Raw genomic sequence first — 24,571 nt, forward strand, 5'->3', positions numbered from 1 at the left:
TTGTGTATAAATTATTAGATTTTGAATTAGTGTCAAAACCTATATGGTTCCATCAAGTATTTCAATTTCATTTTTCACACTCGATAAATTTACAAGTGGGGACCTTCACCGTCATTTCAACAGACAAGTGGGGTCTTTTAAACACACATTTTCTAATTTCATGTATATTTTAATTTTATAGTTTAAATATTGATTATTATAATGAAATATAGGTAATCGGACCTTTTAAAGGCTTAACACTTAAGTTTTCAGCTGATTTCTGGTTTACAAGTGGGGACCTAAACAGTCTTCCAACCTTATATCTGGGGACATTTGTGTATAAATTATTAGATTTTGAATTAGTGTCAAAACCTATATGGTTGAATCAAGTATTTCAATTTCATTTTTCACACTCGATAAATTAACAAGTGGGGACCTTCAACGTCATTTCAACAGACAAGTGGGGTCTTTTAAACACACATTATCTCTTTTCATGTATATTTTATATTTATAGTTTAAATATTGATTATTATAATGAAATTTAGGTAATCGGACCTTTTAAAGGCTTAACACTTAAGTTTTCAGCTGATTTCTGGTTTACAAGTGGGGACCTAAACAGTCTTCCAACCTTATATCTGGGGACATTTGTGTATAAATTATTAGATTTTGAATTAGTGTCAAAACCTATATGGTTGAATCAAGTATTTCAATTTCATTTTTCACACTCGATAAATTTACAAGTGGGGACCTTCACCGTCATTTCAACAGACAAGTGGGGTCTTTTAAACACACATTTTCTAATTTCATGTATATTTTAATTTTATAGTTTAAATATTGATTATTATAATGAAATTTAGGTAATCGGACCTTTTAAAGGCTTAACACTTAAGTTTTGAGCTGATTTCTGGTTTACAAGTGGGGACCTAAACAGTCTTCCAACCTTATATCTGGGGACATTTCTGTATAAATTATTAGATTTTGAATTAGTGTCAAAGCCTATATGGTTCCATCAAGTATTTCAATTTCATTTTTCACACTCGATAAATTTACAAGTGGGGACCTTCAGCGTCATTTCAACAGACAAGTGGGGTCTTTTAAACACACATTTTCTAATTTCATGTATATTTTAATTTTATAGTTTAAATATTGATTATTATAATGAAATTTAGGTAATCGGACCTTTTAAAGGCTTAACACTTACGTTTTCAGCTGATTTCTGGTTTACAAGTGGGGACCTAAACAGTCTTCCAACCTTATATCTGGGGACATTTGTGTATAAATTATTAGATTTTGAATTAGTGTCAAAACCTATATGGTTGAATCAAGTATTTCAATTTCATTTTTCACACTCGATAAATTTACAAGTGGGGACCTTCACCGTCATTTCAACAGACAAGTGGGGTCTTTTAAACACACATTTTCTAATTTCATGTATATTTTAATTTTATAGTTTAAATATTGATTATTATAATGAAATATAGGTAATCGGACCTTTTAAAGGCTTAACACTTAAGTTTTCAGCTGATTTCTGGTTTACAAGTGGGGACCTAAACAGTCTTCCAACCTTATATCTGGGGACATTTGTGTATAAATTATTAGATTTTGAATTAGTGTCAAAACCTATATGGTTGAATCAAGTATTTCAATTTCATTTTTCACACTCGATAAATTAACAAGTGGGGACCTTCAACGTCATTTCAACAGACAAGTGGGGTCTTTTAAACACACATTATCTCTTTTCATGTATATTTTATATTTATAGTTTAAATATTGATTATTATAATGAAATTTAGGTAATCGGACCTTTTAAAGGCTTAACACTTAAGTTTTCAGCTGATTTCTGGTTTACAAGTGGGGACCTAAACAGTCTTCCAACCTTATATCTGGGGACATTTGTGTATAAATTATTAGATTTTGAATTAGTGTCAAAACCTATATGGTTGAATCAAGTATTTCAATTTCATTTTTCACACTCGATAAATTTACAAGTGGGGACCTTCACCGTCATTTCAACAGACAAGTGGGGTCTTTTAAACACACATTTTCTAATTTTATGTATATTTTAATTTTATAGTTTAAATATTGATTATTATAATGAAATTTAGGTAATCGGACCTTTTAAAGGCTTAACACTTAAGTTTTGAGCTGATTTCTGGTTTACAAGTTAGGACCTAAACAGTCTTCCAACCTTATATCTGGGGACATTTCTGTATAAATTATTAGATTTTGAATTAGTGTCAAAGCCTATATGGTTCCATCAAGTATTTCAATTTCATTTTTCACACTCGATAAATTTACAAGTGGGGACCTTCAGCGTCATTTCAACAGACAAGTGGGGTCTTTTAAACACACATTTTCTAATTTCATGTATATTTTAATTTTATAGTTTAAATATTGATTATTATAATGAAATTTAGGTAATCGGACCTTTTAAAGGCTTAACACTTACGTTTTCAGCTGATTTCTGGTTTACAAGTGGGGACCTAAACAGTCTTCCAACCTTATATCTGGGGACATTTGTGTATAAATTATTAGATTTTGAATTAGTGTCAAAACCTATATGGTTGAATCAAGTATTTCAATTTCATTTTTCACACTCGATAAATTTACAAGTGGGGACCTTCACCGTCATTTCAACAGACAAGTGGGGTCTTTTAAACACACATTTTCTAATTTCATGTATATTTTAATTTTATAGTTTAAATATTGATTATTATAATGAAATTTAGGTAATCGGACCTTTTAAAGGCTTAACACTTAAGTTTTGAGCTGATTTCTGGTTTACAAGTGGGGACCTAAACAGTCTTCCAACCTTATATCTGGGGACATTTGTGTATAAATTATTAGATTTTGTACTAGTGTCGAAGCCTATATGGTTCCATCAGGTATTTCAATTTCATTTTTCACACTCGATAAATTTACAAGTGGGGACCTTCACAGTCATTTCAACAGACAAGTGGAGTCTTTTAAACACACATTATCTCTTTTCATGTATATTTTATATTTATAGTTTAAATATTGATTATTATAATGAAATTTAGGTAATCGGACCTTTTAAAGGCTTAACACTTAAGTTTTGAGCTGATTTCTGGTTTACAAGTGGGGACCTAAACAGTCTTCCAACCTTATATCTGGGGACATTTTTTGATTATACACTTTCAAGATCCACGCAGTGACTTCATTGACAAGTGGGGACTTTCACCTAGCGACATCTATATCTGAAATTTGAAAGTAATCTGGAATTAAGGTCCCCATTTATACGGTGAAAATATCGTGTGTTTTCAGGTCCCTACATATAATTGTCTTGGGTTCTTTTTCCACAGCGAGTGTTTAATTATATGCTTTACGGCGCTCAACTAATTATGAAATCCTCATTTTAATGAACTATAGTTAATTGGGTCCTCAGATGTCAATCACTCCTTACCGGTCCCCAAGTGTCAATCGTGTGCCCGTATGGGTGTACTCTCGAGTGTATAGATTGTTTTCGTAATCAGGCGTAAAGGCTTCCGAAGGATAGGTATCGGTACCGACGTTGACGGATAGGTAATTAAGATCAAAGGTTTCAAAATTAAAGGGGTTTAAAGAATGATTACCATTAAAGGCCGAGGTTCGAACTAGACCTATGATTACTCTTTGAGGTATTTTACCTAAGAAGACGTTTTCTCGATTAACGTCGTTCATTCCAGCTGGAATTGAAAAGGTTTTCACGACTGTTTGATTCAAAGGATAGATGGCGCTGGTTTGCTCTAATACCGTAGCGTGGGCTAACATTATTTCGGGATTTATTTTTAGTCTTTTAACGTACAATGAGGCATTATCGATAACCACTTTATATTTCTTATCAGCGGCTTCTTTCGATATTACGCAAAACTCTGGTTTGGATCGAATAAGCCTAAATCTAACGTCTACATTATTCAATAGGAAACGATTTAAGCGACAATATCAACGTGTAACGGGGCGTATAAATCTATCGTACTCGATACCTTGGCTCTCTCGGCTCTTCTTAATATCCCATTGGTAGTAAGATTTTTATTGGCTGCCACCCAGGCGGAATCGGGATCGATCGGATTATCCTTATAATACAACCCTAGATTTAGTTGGCTTTCTTTAGCATCTATACCGTAATTTAATAAATTCTCGAGATAAGCGATATAAGGGGCTCCTTGGTTAGGGGACTGAACGCTCGTGTTTCCTAAAAAGACGTCTATTTGGGAAAAGAGGGCGGCGTGTAAAAGATTAACCGGAGCTACTTTGGTTTCAGCGACTGGTACTTCGGTGCCGTACAAATGAAGCACCCTGACCTTCAGCCTTAACCTAGTTTTAGAAAGGTCGATATAATGTTCGCTCGTGCCAGGGACAAAAAATTCCAAAGGTCCACTATCCGTTACGGAACTTAAAGGTTGATAACTTTCGTCGCTACTAGTTATAATATTAGCGTTCAAAGGGGGTGTCGCGAATAGGTCTAATTCCCCCATCATCCCTTCGAATTGGGCCATCTTGTTTTATGATAAAAAATCGGCCTTTGATCTACTTTTCTTCTTGCGTATCTTCTGACGTTTCCGTCGAATACCAGACCCGTACTGAGAATTAGCCAGACTATCACCCGCTTTATGAATTAAATGTGAGCCGGCTATTTTTAGATTCCTTTTGAACGCTCTCTTGGGTTCTTCTCCAGCGCTTAAATCTTGAATAAACCTTCCACCAAGTCCTAAAGCTTCTTTACCCACGCTCTTAGCTATCGGTTTCGCTAGAGGAGTTAACATTCTCATCAAAGCTCTAAAAATGCCTCCCAAACCAAATCCTTTCTGCACTAATACACCTGGTGGAGATCCAAGGAACTGATCCTGATAATAGGACACGTACCTATTAGGTCGAGACATGTCGTCTAAAGTGAATTTTGATAATGATGCGATCCGATATAAAGGATATAGGAGCGTCGGCTTCGTCTCTAATATCAATTTTGATAGTTTCAATTTCGTTGGATCTTATAGGATAATAGTCTATAGTATCGTATGTGATAATTTTCTCCGACGTATCGTTTTTAGTGGGAATGACGCGTAGAAGAGGTTTGAAACCAGAGCCTATAAACTGGGGGTATATCAGATCAGTGTAAACGTATAAATATTGACTGACTAAATCCGGTTTGAAGTTGGCGTTTGCAGACCCTAATAGACGATTAGTTTGGTCACCGAATCCTAACATAGAACCTAATTTGTTACGAACGCCTCTAAAAAGCACGGTGCACTCCTTATCAGTCGTTATTCGAACGGTACCGTTATCGTTTAATGAGAAATTAAACCGAGATTGATGAGCTTCGGGTATCGCTCTATTCATAGCTTCCAATAGGGCGTCGACGCTATAGGGTCCCTCAGGAATCTTTACCGTTACCATACGATTTTGAAGTTTTAAAGTTTTTTTCAATTTTATCTCGATATAATTATTGGTGTAGTTTATCGTAATATTTCTAGCTTGTTGAGACAATGGAATGGGACAAATGTATTCCCCAGTAATGTACTCGTCCGTTTCGAATCCTAAAACCTGAGCCAGAGGGCCAGGAGCTAGCCTGGCCTGGTGACCGGCATCGACTGATAATTTAACTCTCTTGATAGGAGGCCCAGTCGGGACTGACATATCTATAACCTGTATTTTCACGGGAAAATTCTGTTTTTCAAGCTGAACGGTTAAGTCACGCACCAGTTTATTCTGCATTGAAAAAAATACGGCGTTTCCATTTTTATCTTTCGAACCTTCGTACTTTTGCGGTATTAACTCCACTCTTCTAACGTCCCAGCCATCATTCGTTAAATATCGTTCAGGTACCTGTATTTCGAAAGAGTTACAGGTATTGTCTATTACGGTTGAAATTTTCGGTGTTAATATTTCCGATAAACCAATTTCCCATTCGTTTGAAAGAATAATTGGTTTACCTAATTTGACCGTGAAAGACGATTGTGAATTATCGGGATATTCATCAGTTTTATCACTTAACAGAGTAACGAAAAAAGAATTGACCGACATAATTGATATTTTAATTAAAAATGAATGAGGATTTACACGTTATCCAATTTTATTTAGAAATAAAAGGTTGAACTCGATGTGATGGTTAGAGCGGGGTTCGATCTCGCGATCTATTGATTGGCGAACAAACGCGCTAACCACTACACCGAGAGCAACCTTAATCGCTTCCTACCTTTTAAAGAAGATTACATTAACATATACTTGGAAATAAAACGGGTAAATGTTCATGATAAAAACTATCGGGAGTACCGAATTTACTCATTTGTTCCTGTATGTATTTTATAAAGTCATTTCCGTAAAATTCGGCTTTTTCTTCTAAACACAATGGCGCCGGTGAATCCGTTTCCGGGGCTTTGGCTCTTGGTTGATTTATACCGTGACCCAATCGGGTAAATAAAAGTCCATCATCTAATTCCTCCAAAATAATGGTACTTCTAGGTAATATGAATCGTTTCAAAATTTCCACCTGATTCTGATACTCGATATCTTTTTCTTGAGGCTCTCTATCTTTAAACATCGGGCATTTCTTCGTAACACGAGCGATTTTCCCACTTTCAGATACTCGGTGTTCGAAACATATTGTATACATAGCGCATTGATCTAAAAGATACGCGACCATATATTGGAAATCCTCGCGCCCTTTGAATCGTTGATACGTCACTATATAACGCATTTTGTAAGATCTCCCTCGGAAGTCACTGCTCTCTTCAAGGCGTTCGTCGAATAACCGAGATAAAGAGAGATCGCTCTCTTATCAAACAAACTCTTATTTAAGTCTGGCGATTACGTCACGACTAAAGACAAGTACAGACACGTCCTAAAAACCCCTAAACAATTAACAAAGACCTAATCAATTGACGGTTATAGAATAGATTACATTAACGACTACCGGGAAATAAAAAGGATAAATATTCCTCGTAGATACTATCGAGAGTCCCTAATTTCCTCAATTCTTCCCGTAAACAACTTTTATGTATTTTTCAATTATATCTTATTTTCTGTATTTTTCATTTATTATTTATTATTTATGCATTTAATGTATATGTAATCGTACAATTAAAGTAAATTTTTACAGTTAAAGATTACGTTGTCAGTCAATACCTTTAAAACTATTGGCGACATCTTGTTCAGTCAATTTTCTGATCTTTCTAGCGCAATGACCGAGTAGCGGATAACATGTAGGCGTAGAGAAAACCGTCTCCAGTGAAATTCGAGACGTTAACAGATGTCTAACATACGTCGCATAAGCTAACACCCTCTTATCTAAATCTGGCCATTACGTCACGACTAAAGAAGTTCACGCCCCTTAACCAGTTAAAAAAGACCTAATCAATTGGCGACCCCCACCCTCGACCAATAAACGAACTCAAAGAAACCCCCCCGGATAAAAAACCGGTGTTCCCCCACTCTAGACACACGCGAGTATACACGCGCGGGTCTAGCGCGCTAGAAGGCTGGCGGCACACTTGAATGACCTAATTAACTCTCCATATTTCGGTGGGTTAACTACTTTTCTGGCCTCTCTGTGTTGCCATGCATCCTGCTTTTGCTATCGCAATGAATTTACTAGGACGTGCTTTAACAGAGGCTTATGGACTACGGGATGGCTTACCAATAGCAATTAGCGAGTCAGTGAGATTAGATTTGTCAACGTAACCCACCAAATTAAAACTAACCATACTTAACCTAACGAACAATAAATAACCCAGCTAACGAACAATAAATAACCCAGCTAACGAACAATAAATAACCCAGCCTTTCCTTTTTGACCAACCTTCGCGAGTTGTGAACCAAGCTGGGCAGAATGTTCACTCAGATAACTTCAAAAACACTTTGATCTTTTAATAAAATATTTTTATCTTCAATTTACATAATTTAAATATTATGAAGTACATTATTACTTTAATGTTCACTACAAAATTAAGTTAATAGAAAATTTTCTGTCAATACTACACCGAGAAATTTATTGAACTATCAGTTGCAATGAAAGTTACGAAAGATTTCTAATAAGAACTATGCGATAGCTAATATGTTTCCAAAAACGTATATCCATAATACAGCTTCAACGTCGTTGACAGTGATGTTAATAATAATAATAATAATAATAAAAAGGCTTTATTCATAGGAACAATCATTAAGAAAGGCTTCTTGTTTACAATGATGTCCTTACTAAATTAGATTAAATAAAGGAGTTGATTCTTTAGGTGTTCACTCACGGCGTTTTTAAAAAGGTTAATTGAGGTGATACTTTTAGTGGGGATATCTAGATTATTCCAGAGTTTTATGCCCTGGAATTTTGCACTTTTCTCCCTGAAGGATGAGCTAAAAGTTTCGTTAAAGAAGTTATGTACATTGTCCCTGGTCCTCCCCGTAGAGTTACACACTGTAAACCAGCTTGTTATGTGATTGGGGAGATATTTCTGTTTCTCTTTGAACATAAAAATTAATAGGTCGTGATAGAAATTGTATAACGGTGAGGTAATTTTTGCGATGTTTCTGGCTTCTGTGGCTGATTAACGTTTGTTTTGTTTAGAGATAAGTTTGGCGCATTTGTTATGTAGGGCAGATAGTTTCGCAAGGTTAGGTTTAGAGGAATTCGTAAAGATGTTACCGTACTGGATCAGGGGTTTAATAGAGGCATTATATAGAATTTTCAAAGTTTCGGTGTCCAAATGATTCTGTAAAGGCCTCAGAACCCACATTCGGGTATTTACTTTTTTGACAACGTATTCTATTTGGTTCTGCCAAGATAACTGCTCGTCAATCCAGAGCCCTAGGTATTTAAAAGTTTCTACTCTTATAATAGTACCCGCGCACAAACTGTTTATGCCTGTTAGAGAGTAGTAAGACTCGATATCAGCGGGCAGCGCAGGGGGGGATGAATTTTTTCCCCATCCTCGATACCCGCGTAGGGTGGGTCAAATTTTTTTGGCCCCCCGGTACTTTTTGCCCCCTTCAATTCCGCCCCCGGAGGGGGTGGTACTTTTTGTTCCCCCTCACTGACTTTCACCGTCTCTTTATTTCGCTGACTTTCACCATCTCTTTATTTCGCCATCTCTTTACCCCCGCTCCATTCCCGTCTCTCTCTTTACCCCCTCTCTCTTTACCCCAGCTCCTTTCCCGCCACTGTATTTTTTTTACGCCGCCTCTCTCTCTCACTTTCTCTTTCGCCCCGAGCACCATACTGGCGAAAGCGCTGTCAATGCGGGGGATCTTTTACCATCTCTCTCTCTCTCTAGCTACAAGCCGCGCGCAATCTGGCCTCTCCCGCGTAGTACTGAATTCCTCCTCTCTAGCTAGGTTCTCTCCGATACATGTACGAGCCTGCGCGCGAGCCTTTTTACTCGGGATTAAATAACACCGAGCGATCCCTAGTTATCATGATAGAATTTTCAAATTCGGAATAAATTATGCACGTGACATTGTGTGGTAAATTGTTTTTAAATTTCATATTGATACGTAGATTTCCTTGTCGGGGCAAAGAAAGATGACTAGCCCCCGCATTTTCATCCGGGCTTAAATCTAGGCAATACAAAGCGTAACCTTTTTTGTACTCTTCGTACGTGATAAAATTTCCCTTGTTTTTTCTGTATGTGTTTAGAGAGGTGAATAACGACATGTACTCTCGAGTGTATAGATTGTTTTCGTAATCAGGCGTAAAGGCTTCCGAAGGATAGGTATCGGTACCGACGTTGACGGATAGGTAATTAAGATCAAAGGTTTCAAAATTAAAGGGGTTTAAAGAATGATTACCATTAAAGGCCGAGGTTCGAACTAGACCTATGATTACTCTTTGAGGTATTTTACCTAAGAAGACGTTTTCTCGATTAACGTCGTTCATTCCAGCTGGAATTGAAAAGGTTTTCACGACTGTTTGATTCAAAGGATAGATGGCGCTGGTTTGCTCTAATACCGTAGCGTGGGCTAACATTATTTCGGGATTTATTTTTAGTCTTTTAACGTACAATGAGGCATTATCGATAACCACTTTATATTTCTTATCAGCGGCTTCTTTCGATATTACGCAAAACTCTGGTTTGGATCGAATAAGCCTAAATCTAACGTCTACATTATTCAATAGGAAACGATTTAAGCGACAAATATCAACGTGTAACGGGGCGTATAAATCTATCGTACTCGATACCTTGGCTCTCTCGGCTCTTCTTAATATCCCATTGGTAGTAAGATTTTTATTGGCTGCCACCCAGGCGGAATCGGGATCGATCGGATTATCCTTATAATACAACCCTAGATTTAGTTGGCTTTCTTTAGCATCTATACCGTAATTTAATAAATTCTCGAGATAAGCGATATAAGGGGCTCCTTGGTTAGGGGACTGAACGCTCGTGTTTCCTAAAAAGACGTCTATTTGGGAAAAGAGGGCGGCGTGTAAAAGATTAACCGGAGCTACTTTGGTTTCAGCGGCTGGTACTTCGGTGCCGTACAAATGAAGCACCCTGACCTTCAGCCTTAACCTAGTTTTAGAAAGGTCGATATAATGTTCGCTCGTGCCAGGGACAAAAAATTCCAAAGGTCCACTATCCGTTACGGAACTTAAAGGTTGATAACTTTCGTCGCTAATAGTTATAATATTAGCGTTCAAAGGGGGTGTCGCGAATAGGTCTAATTCCCCCATCATCCCTTCGAATTGGGCCATCTTGTTTTATGATAAAAAATCGGCCTTTGATCTACTTTTCTTCTTGCGTATCTTCTGACGTTTCCGTCGAATACCAGACCCGTACTGAGAATTAGCCAGACTATCACCCGCTTTATGAATTAAATTTGAGCCGGCTATTTTTAGATTCCTTTTGAACGCTCTCTTGGGTTCTTCTCCAGCGCTTAAATCTTGAATAAACCTTCCACCAAGTCCTAAAGCTTCTTTACCCACGCTCTTAGCTATCGGTTTCGCTAGAGGAGTTAACATTCTCATCAAAGCTCTAAAAATGCCTCCCAAACCAAATCCTTTCTGCACTAATACACCTGGTGGAGATCCAAGGAACTGATCCTGATAATAGGACACGTACCTATTAGGTCGAGACATGTCGTCTAAAGTGAATTTTGATAATGATGCGATCCGATATAAAGGATATAGGAGCGTCGGCTTCGTCTCTAATATCAATTTTGATAGTTTCAATTTCGTTGGATCTTATAGGATAATAGTCTATAGTATCGTATGTGATAATTTTCTCCGACGTATCGTTTTTAGTGGGAATGACGCGTATTAGAGGTTTGAAACCAGAGCCTATAAACTGGGGGTATATCAGATCAGTGTAAACGTATAAATATTGACTGACTAAATCCGGTTTGAAGTTGGCGTTTGCAGACCCTAATAGACGATTAGTTTGGTCACCGAATCCTAACATAGAACCTAATTTGTTACGAACGCCTCTAAAAAGCACGGTGCACTCCTTATCAGTCGTTATTCGAACGGTACCGTTATCGTTTAATGAGAAATTAAACCGAGATTGATGAGCTTCGGGTATCGCTCTACACAGAAAAAAGTGTGTTAATGATTTGAACACATTTTTGTGTTCAAAAATCAGATTTTGGTTTCTTGATATGTTTAAGTGATGAAAAAGTGTAATTTATTGAACACTTCGCTTAATTTTGGCGTTCAACTTCTAATTTTTGTTTCTATTTGGAAAAATTGTAACAGTTGAACACAAAATCTTAACACTTTCACAATGAACGCATTAAAAATTTAGGAACAGCGAACGCGATCATTTGTTTTCATGTTCTGTAAACCTTGTAGTTGAAGGCGTACTTCGTCGAAGCTTATTCGATATATACTCTGTTCCAGCTTTGGTTCTCAGCACACTCTAAGCTAGATCTCTATGTAACGTAGCTTTGTGCGTGCTGACGACTAAAGCTGGAACAGAGTATACACCGAATAAGGTCCCGTCGGAGATAGGAAGTTGCTTATCATATAGCGTGAAAACCTATTTCCTCACGCGCATTCTTTATATCCATGGTTTTTCTTTGTCGCCCAGGAATGAATTTAAACATAAAGTAATTATACAATTCAATGATTCAGTGGCGTCGCTAGGCCTTTTTTTCGGGGGGGGGGGTAAAGCCCCCTATTCCCCCCCCCCAAATTTCAAACTTAGACCCCTCTAAAATAATCACCAGACTGGTAAGCATATTTTTAAATAATAAATATTTGGAATGCGAATTTAATTTAACTATACGCCTTGAAAACGTTTCTTGGCAAAGCGCAGACGATGAGACGAACTCTCTGACAAAGCATTTTTGCAATTGCATTTACTTATGTTTGGGAAATTTTAATATTCCCTAAAATTCGTCTGCAACCTTTACTGCTGCTAATGTGCTAATAAGAAAACCGATCCCGAAAGTAACAGCACATAAGTTTTGGGCAGGATTTTTAAGCCTTGGCCCTTCAGAATATTAAAGGTGTAATCCTTTTTGTGGGTAAGTTTTAAGTAACTATTACAAGACAAAAATATATTTCAATACTTAATAATCCTTTTACTAGCAAAATAACTTAAACCTCAGTACAGTAATACCTATTAATTATTAATTACAAGTAAGAAATTCTCGTACATATCTCTCTTGGACTCTAGAATGAGAGAGGTACAGTCGCCGCAATTAAAACCTTTTTTCTCGCGACGTCTTGTTTCAACAATAAGCCGCAAATCTTTATTAAAACAACAATATACGATAAGTTTTTTTTATCAATTGTATCAGATCAATAATTTGCGGCTTATTGTTGAAACAAGACGTCGCGAGAGAGAAAGTTTTTAATTGCGGCGACTGTACTTAACATGTTCGTACACTCTAAGAAAGGGAAGTGTAATTTAAGAAAACACTTTTTTTACACCTTAAAAACACCCAAAGAGAGTTTTATTACCTTGAGTTTTTGTGGGGCCAATTTAAGGTGTAAATTCGGTGTAAAATAAAACTTTTTAAAACCGTTTTGAAATTAAAAATGGAAAATTATAGTACTGCGGGTTTCTTAAATAAGGGACCGTCCATAAACTACGTCACAGTCTTATGGGGGGAGAGGGTTTCTAAATTTGTGACGGTCCGTGACAAGGGGGAGGGAGGGGTTCTTCAATGCGTGATGTCACATTTAGCATTGATTTTGTTACGAAGTCAGTAAGTGGCCGATTGGCTCTCTTATGTTATAGAAGAAGAAAGACAACATTCCATAGTCCACCGTTACAATAATTTACCAAAATTGTTATTCCATCATCGCTTAGATAGTAGAAAATTTAAGCAATTTTCTACTATTTACACCTTTGTATAGCGCATTTAAAATAAACAGCGTAAACTCTCTTATGTCTCTGTTTATTCGCTCCTATTATTTTTGAGGATTAATCAAATCCCCCTGCCGATTGAAATGGTTTCGATTCTTTGGGAAATTTTCGAAATTTCAAGCTCGATTAATCTGTTTTCGGTGACAGTGTCGAAACCTAAAAAGTGTGCCCCTTTAACTAAGCTTTATGGAACTTTTTTTAAGCTTATAAAAAGCACATCCAGACATTAAAATTCTAAAGGTCAATCAGAGGGAAAAAGCTTAAAACGGAAGAGAACTTTGAATTTTCAGCCGAGCAAAATATTTCTGCGAGAGCGGCATATCACTTAAGAAATTAATCAAATTAAATTTGTAAATTAAGACAAATCATAGTGCAGAGGGGGTGGTTAAAGAAATGTGACGTGGTTTTTAGGGGAGGGGTCTGAGAAAAGCGTGACGAAGCGTGATCTGGGGGGACGGGGGGGTCAGAAAATGCTTTTTTTCGCGTGACGTAGTTTATGGACGGTCCCTAAGGTCTTTCATTTTCATTAATGTTTTAATATTAAAGTCAATACAAACAGTAAAAAATTATTGAAAAACTTGATTGTTAAGCATTTTTTAAAGATGATATTCATGAAAGAATATATTTTTATCCTTTAAATAAAATTAACAAAGAAATTCGTAATCAGAGGGTATTGTACTTTTGTAAAACACTGCTAAACGTGTTAGGCGACACTCTGAAACGTGTTAGGTGACACTCTTAAAAGCGTCACGCGACACTCTTGCAGTGGGGTCGCTAAGTCTTTTTGGGGGCTTTAGCGCCCCTAAAATTTCAAAGTTAGCCCCCTTAAAATAATCCGTAAATTCTACTAAAAAATTGCTCGTATCCCCTAAAATTTTGTAGCAATATAGTGTAAAAAATTATTATGATAATTTCGTTCAGTTTCATCTTTGTAGAGATGAATTTCAATATCAAACAGTAGTGGGGACTAAAAGCAAACGGAAACTGAACTTATAAAAGACGAGTGAAATTCTTTCATCCACAATTGTCTCATAGTCACTAACTGATCGGTTCCGTACTCTTTATTAATAAAAGTTTGTAAATCTTTAATATACGAATAATAAACTTAAACCCCCCCACCCCCCCAAATTTCAAACCCTAGCAACGCTACTGCACTCTTGAAAGTGTTAAGCGATACTCTTAAAAGTATTGTGCGACACAAAAAAACGAGACTATGTTAGTAGGGCGACTACAGACGCCAACTTTTGTGACATGTCTTATCTTTATTTTGAGAATCATTAGAGTAGAAAATGAATTTTTTTTTAAATATTGTAGAGTAGATTAGGTCAAACGCGTTTCTGGTGCTCGAAAAATTCTTAGTGAAAAGAGATTATTAAATTTAACAAGAACGTTTATATCTACTGCTTGGATATTATGGCCTCCAAAACCAACTTAATACCCGATGAATTTATAGTAATTAAAAACTTTCTGCCTTTTTCAGAGGCTATTAAGTCGGTAAAAATTACCAACTTTTATGCAGTTTCACACTGAATGCTAGAACTAGCATTCAGGGCCGGATTAAGCAATTTTGCACCGGGGGCCGCCCCCTTTAGTCGGAAAAAACAGAACAGCAAATGTCCCTAAGAGGGAATAGTTTAACTCTATGCGCCCCCAAAAGACTTGCGCCCGGGGGCCAGTGCCCCCTCGCCCCCTCTTAATCCGGCCCTGCAAGCATTGCTTAAAGCGGTATAGTTCTGCATGTAAGAACTTTCCTCTTAATTTAACTCAAAGTGGAACCTTGCTGTGAATATAGCACTGATTGCTAATAAATCACCCACTCTTTAAGGTGTTATGAGACACTCTGAAAGGTGATATGCGACACTTTGAAAGGTGTTATGCGACACTCTGAAAGGTGTTATGCGACACTCTGAAAGGTGCTATGCCGCACCCTTTAAAGAATTGCACAACACTCATGTGAGAGTAAAAATTAAGTTTTAGTTCGATATAAGAGTTAAAAAGGTGTTAAACTGCACCTCTGTTGCACCATTTTATAGCACCAATTGCTCCATAAGTGTTATTAAACCCTTTCAGGGGTGTAAATGAACACCTGTAATGATGTCAAATTTGGCCCCAAACTACTTTTAAAGGTGTTAAAACGCGCCCCATTTTCTTAGAGTGTATGCTTAACACGTAAAAGACGTTCAAAACCGAAACAAAAATCGTCTTGAACACATTAGAAAGTGAACATATTTTCACTTGAACATGTGCTCATTTTTGAACATGTATAGTAGAAAGAGTCGCATGAAGGTGTTCAGGGATTGTGTTCAGCTCCTGAACACATTTTCTGCATAATTAACATGTTCAGAGGCAGAGCACTTAAATAAAAACACGTTCAAAATCAAACACAAAATGGCTTGAATGCATTAGAAAAAGAACAGATTTCTATTTGAACATGTTCTCATTTTTGAACATGTATAGGAGAGTGTTGCATGAAGATGTTCAGGGATTGTGTTCAATTTCCTAACACATTTTTTTCTGTGTATTCATAGCTTCCAATAGGGCGTCGACGCTATAGGGTCCCTCAGGAATCTTTACCGTTACCATACGATTTTGAAGTTTTAAAGTTTTTTTCAATTTTATCTCGATATAATTATTGGTGTAGTTTATCGTAATATTTCTAGCTTGTTGAGACAATGGAATGGGACAAATGTATTCCCCAGTAATGTACTCGTCCGTTTCGAATCCTAAAACCTGAGCCAGAGGGCCAGGAGCTAGCCTGGCCTGGTGACCGGCATCGACTGATAATTTAACTCTCTTGATAGGAGGCCCAGTCGGGACTGACATATCTATAACCTGTATTTTCACGGGAAAATTCTGTTTTTCAAGCTGAACGGTTAAGTCACGCACCAGTTTATTCTGCATTGAAAAAAATACGGCGTTTCCATTTTTATCTTTCGAACCTTCGTACTTTTGCGGTATTAACTCCACTCTTCTAACGTCCCAGCCATCATTCGTTAAATATCGTTCAGGTACCTGTATTTCGAAAGAGTTACAGGTATTGTCTATTACGGTTGAAATTTTCGGTGTTAATATTTCCGATAAACCAATTTCCCATTCGTTTGAAAGAATAATTGGTTTACCTAATTTGACCGTGAAAGACGATTGTGAATTATCGGGATATTCATCAGTTTTATCACTTAACAGAGTAACGAAAAAAGAATTGACCGACATAATTGATATTTTATTTAAAAATGAATGAGGATTTACACGTTATCCAATTTTATTTAGAAATAAAAGGTTGAACTCGATGTGATGGTTAGAGCGGGGTTCGATCTCGCGATCTATTGATTGGCGAACAAACGCGCTAACCACTACACCGAGAGCAACCTTAATCGCTTCCTACCTTTTAAAGAAGATTACATTAACATATACTTGGAAATAAAACGGGTAAATGTTCATGATAAAAACTATCGGGAGTACCGAATTTACTCATTTGTTCCTGTATGTATTTTATAAAGTCATTTCCGTAAAATTCGGCTTTTTCTTCTAAACACAATGGCGCCGGTGAATCCGTTTCCGGGGCTTTGGCTCTTGGTTGATTTATACCGTGACCCAATCGGGTAAATAAAAGTCCATCATCTAATTCCTCCAAAATAATGGTACTTCTAGGTAATATGAATCGTTTCAAAATTTCCACCTGATTCTGATACTCGATATCTTTTTCTTGAGGCTCTCTATCTTTAAACATCGGGCATTTCTTCGTAACACGAGCGATTTTCCCACTTTCAGATACTCGGTGTTCGAAACATATTGTATACATAGCGCATTGATCTAAAAGATACGCGACCATATATTGGAAATCCTCGCGCCCTTTGAATCGTTGATACGTCACTATATAACGCATTTTGTAAGATCTCCCTCGGAAGTCACTGCTCTCTTCAAGGCGTTCGTCGAATAACCGAGATAAAGAGAGATCGCTCTCTTATCAAACAAACTCTTATTTAAGTCTGGCGATTACGTCACGACTAAAGACAAGTACAGACACGTCCTAAAAACCCCTAAACAATTAACAAAGACCTAATCAATTGACGGTTATAGAATAGATTACATTAACGACTACCGGGAAATAAAAAGGATAAATATTCCTCGTAGATACTATCGAGAGTCCCTAATTTCCTCAATTCTTCCCGTAAACAACTTTTATGTATTTTTCAATTATATCTTATTTTCTGTATTTTTCATTTATTATTTATGCGTTTAATGTATATGTAATCGTACTATTAAAGTAAATTTTTACAGTTAAAGATTACGTTGTCAGTCAATACCTTTAAAACTATTGGCGACATCTTGTTCAGTCAATTTTCTGATCTTTCTAGCGCAATGACCGAGTAGCGGATAACATGTAGGCGTAGAGAAAACCGTCTCCAGTGAAATTCGAGACGTTAACAGATGTCTAACATACGTCGCATAAGCTAACACCCTCTTATCTAAATCTGGCCATTACGTCACGACTAAAGAAGTTCACGCCCCTTAACCAGTTAAAAAAGACCTAATCAATTGGCGACCCCCACCCTCGACCAATAAACGAACTCAAAGAAACCCCCCCGGATAAAAAACCGGTGTTCCCCCACTCTAGACACACGCGAGTATACACGCGCGGGTCTAGCGCGCTAGAAGGCTGGCGGCACACTTGAATGACCTAATTAACTCTCCATATTTCGGTGGGTTAACTACTTTTCTGGCCTCTCTGTGTTGCCATGCATCCTGCTTTTGCTATCGCAATGAATTTACTAGGACGTGCTTTAACAGAGGCTTATGGACTACGGGATGGCTTACCAATAGCAATTAGCGAGTCAGTGAGATTAGATTTGTCAACGTAACCCACCAAATTAAAACTAACCATACTTAACCTAACGAACAATAAATAACCCAGCTAACGAACAATAAATAACCCAGCTAACGAACAATAAATAACCCAGCCTTTCCTTTTTGACCAACCTTCGCGAGTTGTGAACCAAGCTGGGCAAAATGTTCACTCAGATAACTTCAAAAACACTTTGATCTTTTAATAAAATATTTTTATCTTCAATTTACATAATTTAAATATTATGAAGTACATTATTACTTTAATGTTCACTACAAAATTAAGTTAATAGAAAATTTTCTGTCAATACTACACCGAGAAATTTATTGAACTATCAGTTGCAATGAAAGTTACGAAAGATTTCTAATAAGAACTATGCGATAGCTAATATGTTTCCAAAAACGTATATCCATAATACAGCTTCAACGTCGTTGACAGTGATGTTAATAATAATAATAATAATAATAAAAAGGCTTTATTCATAGGAACAATCATTAAGAAAGGCTTCTTGTTTACAATGATGTCCTTATTAAATTAGATTAAATAAAGGAGTTGATTCTTTAGGTGTTCACTCACGGCGTTTTTAAAAAGGTTAATTGAGGTGATACTTTTAGTGGGGATATCTAGATTATTCCAGAGTTTTATGCCCTGGAATTTTGCACTTTTCTCCCTGAAGGATGAGCTAAAAGTTTCGTTAAACAAGTTATGTACATTGTCCCTGGTCCTCCCCGTAGAGTTACACACTGTAAACCAGCTTGTTATGTGATTGGGGAGATATTTCTGTTTCTCTTTGAACATAAAAATTAATAGGTCGTGATAGAAATTGTATAACGGTGAGGTAATTTTTGCGATGTTTCTGGCTTCTGTGGCTGATGAACGTTTGTTTTGTTTAGAGATAAGTTTGGCGCATTTGTTATGCAGGGCAGATAGTTTCGCAAGGTTAGGTTTAGAGGAATTCGTAAAGATGTTACCGTACTGGATCAGGGGTTTAATAGAGGCATTATATAGAATTTTCAAAGTTTCGGTGTCCAAATGATTCTGTAAAGGCCTCAGAACCCACATTCGGGTATATACTTTTTTGACAACGTATTCTATTTGGTTCTGCCAAGATAACTGCTCGTCAATCCAGAGCCCTAGGTATTTAAAAGTTGCTACTCTTATAATAGTACCCGCGCACAAACTGTTTATGCCTGTTAGAGAGTAGTAAGACTCGATATCAGCGGGCAGCGCAGGGGGGGATGAATTTTTTCCCCATCCTCGATACCCGCGTAGGGTGGGTCAAATTTTTTTGGCCCCCCGGTACTTTTTGCCCCCTTCAATTCCGCCCCCGGAGGGGGTGGTACTTTTTGTTCTCCCTCACTGACTTTCACCGTCTCTTTATTTCGCTGACTTTCACCATCTCTTTATTTCGCCGTCTCTTTACCCCCGCTCCATTCCCGTCTCTCTCTTTACCCCAGCTCCTTTCCCGCCACTGTATTTTTTTTACGCCGCCTCTCTCTCTCACTTTCTCTTTCGCCCCGAGCACCATACTGGCGAAAGCGCTGTCAATGCGGGGGATCTTTTACCATCTCTCTCTCTCTCTCTAGCTACAAGCCGCGCGCAATCTGGCCTCTCCCGCGTAGTACTGAATTCCTCCTCTCTAGCTAGGTTCTCTCCGATACATGTACGAGCCTGCGCGCGATCTCTCGCCTTTGGTCAACTCCGTACTGAAATGTACTTTCCCTCTCTCTAGTAAATCTCTCCCGAATTTTTACTTTTGCGCTATGTATGTTATCAAGCAAGAAACATTGAAAATTTTTTACCAAGGTTTATTTATATATTTACACAAAGTATTTTTTCAAGTAAAGTATTAATATTACGGATGCGCTCGTTAAAATGCAATTTATCGATATAATAATAGTTCAAACGATCCTGGTAAGGTATTTTATATATTACGATTAAAGGGCAAAAAGTAACTTTTTTTTTCACCATTGTAAAAGTCTTTTAGCTTCGTCTTTTCTTGATATGGAAGATATAGTCCTCGTTTTCCGAAGTAACGTATGATTCGATAGGCACATTGAGTGTTTGTTGCCCGAGAATGAATGGACAGTCGGGGTACAATTTTCTATGTTTATCGCGTACCGATTCCGGGGTTGCCCATACATGAAGAGTACCGTGGCCAAAGAAACATCTGAAGGTATGGTCCGTCTGGACTAGCGTTTTTTGCCCGAAAATGAATGGACAGTCGGGGTGCAATTGTCTATGTTTATCGTGTACCGATTCCGAGGCTGTCCATACTTGAAGAGTACCGTGGCAAAAGAAACATCTGTAGGTATCTCTACGGTCTAAATAAAACCCGTCTCGCGCTAGTTCGGCGGTATCAACGTAAAGCGACGTCCACGATTGGAAATTTTTTAAACGGGCCTTTTCCGAATTCATGTCCTATTTAGCATATCGCGGTTCTTGGGGTCGCTGAAAATTTCTTTGACGTAGGTATCCAAAATTGCCTTTTGAATGACAGACTTTGGAATGCGAAACTCCATATAATCAGAGCGGGCGGTGGGTGGAACGTCGTGACCCTTGTCGTCTTCGATCGGTACGTTGTTTGTTGGAAGTCCGCGGATGAAGGGACAACTTGGAAAATGCCGTTTGTGTTCTTCGTGCACAGATTCTCGAGGTTTCCAACCGTTTAATATACCGTGACAAAAATAACACTCTACGGTATCGGTACCATACGTATATAAATAAAAAAATCCGTCTCTAGCTAAATCTCTGGGATTTGTATAAGGGGCTTCCCAGCGAGAGAAACTTTCACGTCTTTTCGCCTCGACGTTCATACTGGGTTATGAAGCCCAACGGCCTTTCCCGTTTGCTTATATAAAAACATGTACACCCCCTAGCGGCTCAAATAATTCATGTCCAGACCTGTTCGCCCACTCCTTCCTTCCCCCACAGCAAAAACTAAACTAAACTTTAACTAGAACCCAACCTATAACCGGAACTCCATAAAAACTAAACTCTAACAAGACCTAGGGCCCCTCGACAAAACGAAACAAAAGAGGCCCCCGTAAAAATAATCCGTGTCTAGACTTGCATACTATAACTAAAATTCTTTAACTGTGTCAAGGTTACATCATCTTGGTTTTATTAGAAATGAGGCCCTCTCCTTCCCCCACAGCAAAAACTAAACTAAACTTTAACTAGAACCCAACCTATAACCGGAACTCCATAAAAACTAAACTCTAACAAGACCTAGGGCCCCTCGACAAAACCAAACAAAAGAGGCCCCTGTAAAAATAATCCGTGTCTAGACTTGCATACTATAACTAAAGCGTGTCAAGGTTACATCATCTCGGTTTTATTAGAAATGAGGCCCAATAAATCCTTAACAACAAACCCCGAATAACGGATCCTTGCAATACGTGTTTAGACACGTTCACTCTCCTAGCTAGAAAAAATAGGCCCTGTTTAAAACTGTAATATGTGTATGTTGAAAAAATAAAATCATTTTAAGGGGAAAAAGACATTTATTTATTTTTTACATATAAAATTCGTTAAGTGTATCAAGATTGCACGAAATATTAATTTCGGCTTTGTTAGAATATGCCCATAAGGCGTAAATTAAAGCCTTGTCAAAGGCGCAGGCTGTTCGGTGCTCACCGACTGGATGTGAGTACAAGCAACGTACGGGGAGAGAAGAAATGTCCTCGGTGGTGGCTTTCGGGCACTTGAAATCGTTCAAGTCATGAACCGTTCTGTTAAGGCGGTCCGATAGAAAGGCGACTTTGGAATCGCCCTTGGAGAAGATCAAATCGACCCCCTGAAGAGCAGCGGCGAGGCATTCGTCGATTTTGCTGTAAGAGGTTAGGCCAGCAATCCAGTCCAGCTGGTGTAGATTACGTGAGACCCATTGGTTCTGGCGTTGTTTTGAAATCGCCACGTGAGATTTATTGTAGGGTGGCGCGAATGTCCAGGAAACGGTTGAAGGCTTTGCCTCGATGGTCGTTATGGCCAGTTCTTTAACGATGAGGTCTTTAGTGCCGTCACTACGAGTGCACCCGTTCAGGTATTCTAACTCAATAACGGCGGACTTCATTATAATAATAATAACTAGCGGCGAGTCTATGTATGACCGTGCAAAATCGAACAGTGGTCGAATATGAAACCTCAAACGACCGTTGGGCTTCTCTTATAGAGGCTGGAAACTATGAGGCCCGGACGTGGACTAATACCGAGTCGGGATTGGATACGAGAATTCCGAGGGGGGCGTGGTTCTCTTATAGAGGTTGGAAATGATGACGTCATTCATCCACGGATCCCTCTTAAATTTCTTGAAAAACAGGTTTGTGCTTCTTCTTCTCGTTCTGTGCAAAATGTATACAACGCAGTATATACCGCAAGCGGAACTGGTGGGGGGCTGCAAAGCACTCCTATTATAGTTTATTTTCGTAGAATTTTCTTTCATAAATGTTTTAATATCTTCTGTCAAGGGACCCAAGCCCAAGGAATCAAAATAATAACATTGTTTATTCCCATCGATATAGAGGCAAATCCAATGACTACCGTTTCCTTTGTGATTATCTAGATTTATAACAGTGGAAGCCGGATATCGAAGGATATATTTGGCTAGAATATCACGCGGGTATACGCCCATGAATCCTCGGGTGTGTCTCAAAACCCTTCTTATGGTTGAAGCGTTCATGGCGAATCTACAACGACGGTTCTATTATGATCTATGTGCATTAAACTTTGAAACTCTGAATAAACGATCAAGCTCAGCGTTTCGGGAACCGGTTCTTCGAACCCGAGTTCAAGTCGTAATTGTCCCTGTCGTATAGGGTTGTAATGATTTATATCTGACGCCGTACCATCTTGAGTCAAATCAAAACAGTAAAGCGTATAGCCTTTGGGATACTCCTTCATAGATATTTCGTTACCGTCGTCTTTGTAATGAGTACCAGATCCGGTAAACAGAGAAAAATATGATCTAGCGTAAAGACCCTTTTTGAAATTTGGTCGCAAAGGCTTAGCGAGTACTTGTTCCGAACCGATAATCGGATTAACATAATTCACGTTAAAGTTTTGGAAGTCAAAAGGGTTCCAACTCAATTTGCCGTTATACGAGTTATGAGTTACTAAACCCGCTGTTAATCTGTTTGGTTAGACCCCCAAATATACGTTATCTATAGTAGTTTTTTGAATATTTGCCGAAATGGTTAAAACTTTCACTTCTGTCCTTGTGAATGGATATTTAGCCGTGGCTTTAGTCCAAGCCGATTCTAGAGCTAGCATTACTCGAGGGGCTACTCTCACTTTACGAATATATAAACCTACTTCGAGTATTTCGTGTTTGTACCATATGCCGCCTGGGGGAGGAGCTCCGAGCAAAACAAAACCTGGTTTATTTCGGGTCATCCTGACTCTAAGGCTGACGCCATTGGGTATGAATTTTGAAACGTTAAACATATCAGCGTGTAAGGCCCCGTACATTTCAATCTGTTTTGATCCCTTTGCTAACTCATTTCTAACAAGATGTCCCTGGTTTTCAGTTGCAGAAGACATTTTCCCAGCCGTGTCTTTATGCCATAAAGAAGAAGTTAAATGAGATTTTTTAGCGTCTCCGCCATAGTTTAGCAATGTTTCTAGGTAGGCTTTGAAGGCGTAGTTTCCGCTTGAAGATGAAATAGGCGTATCATTGGCGGTTACTTCCACCGTATCCCAGAGCGAATGTAAAAAATTGTTGACGGGCCCTACGTTATCTGTGTCATCGATATCGGTGCCGTCCGTATGTACTATTTTAGCTCGAACGTAAAGCATAGTTAGAGATATTCTTCGCCATTTCCAGGAACGTAAAATTCAATCTGAGAGTCTCCATCCAAAACCGAAATAGGTCGATAGCAAACATTTGGCCGATTCTACCGATGTTTGAATCGGGACAGATTCGAAAAAATCCAGCTCAGATATTGTCGCTTGAAACATGTTTAGGAGAATATATCGTGTCGTCTTGACCTGTAGGATATACGACGGCTAACTGGTTTTATTTTCCTGGTAGTCGCCCGTTTTACACCTTTTTTACTTTGAGCCCGTTTTCGTTTCAAGGGTTTTTTACGTCTCCGACGTTTCCCCCCTCCCCCATGCTGTGTTCTAATATCATGTAAAGTTTCCGTTACTCTTTTCTTAGCAGCCTCTTTAATATCCTTGCCCTATAATACGTCACTGAAAATTTTGGTCCCAGTACTAACGGCTTTTCTGCCGAGAAATTTGGCACCGCTTGTAAGCAAAGGCCTAACAAACCTTACCAATCCGCTAAAAAAACTCCCAAATCCGTGCCCTTTCAAATAAGGGTTATTCCCTATATAATACCCTCCGGTTCCCGCTTGATTATTGTAATATTGCTTGTAGCAACATTGTCTCCGTTCTAAGACGTCGGGCTTAGGCATCGCAAGTGTAGTTTAACCGTTAAGCTCCCGTATTC

General features: G+C 38.1%; 1 protein-coding gene and 1 long non-coding RNA gene across 3 annotated transcripts; one reads left to right on the forward strand and one right to left on the reverse strand.

The window, feature by feature from the left end:
* Positions 1–12,083: 12,083 nt before the first annotated feature.
* Positions 12,084–14,384, forward strand: LOC149690962 (uncharacterized). Of its 2 annotated transcripts, none has more exons than XR_016383557.1 (2): positions 12,084–12,130; positions 12,211–14,384. It is a non-coding gene; the product is annotated as an uncharacterized LOC149690962 (long non-coding RNA). The 2 variants fall into 2 exon arrangements; XR_016383556.1 differs by having other exon boundaries at positions 12,216–14,384.
* An 8,410-nt stretch (positions 14,385–22,794) lies between these two features.
* On the reverse strand, positions 22,795–23,913 carry LOC149690963 (uncharacterized protein F54H12.2-like). The gene is made up of 2 exons (XM_089869445.1): positions 23,431–23,913; positions 22,795–23,097 (listed from the first exon to the last, which is right to left on the reverse strand). The coding sequence occupies exons 1-2, from the start codon at positions 23,911–23,913 to the stop codon at positions 22,795–22,797; spliced, it is 786 nt and encodes a 261-aa protein (XP_089725571.1).
* Positions 23,914–24,571: the final 658 nt, after the last annotated feature.

Source organism: Phalangium opilio, unplaced genomic scaffold (genome assembly GCF_054372755.1).
Source record: "Phalangium opilio isolate 3A_F unplaced genomic scaffold, DU_Popi_V2 ptg000026l_1, whole genome shotgun sequence".
Taxonomy (NCBI): Eukaryota; Metazoa; Arthropoda; class Arachnida; order Opiliones; family Phalangiidae; genus Phalangium; species Phalangium opilio.

Bases quoted from the DNA above. Each gene is read 5' to 3' on its own strand.
- LOC149690963 (XM_089869445.1), bottom strand. From the start codon at position 23,913: ATGCTTTACGTTCGAGCTAAAATAGTACATACGGACGGCACCGATATC. The intron at 23,098-23,430 runs GTAGGTTTATAT...AATTTCAAAAAG, and splicing joins ACAAACACGAAATACTCGAA to GGTCTTTACGCTAGATCATA.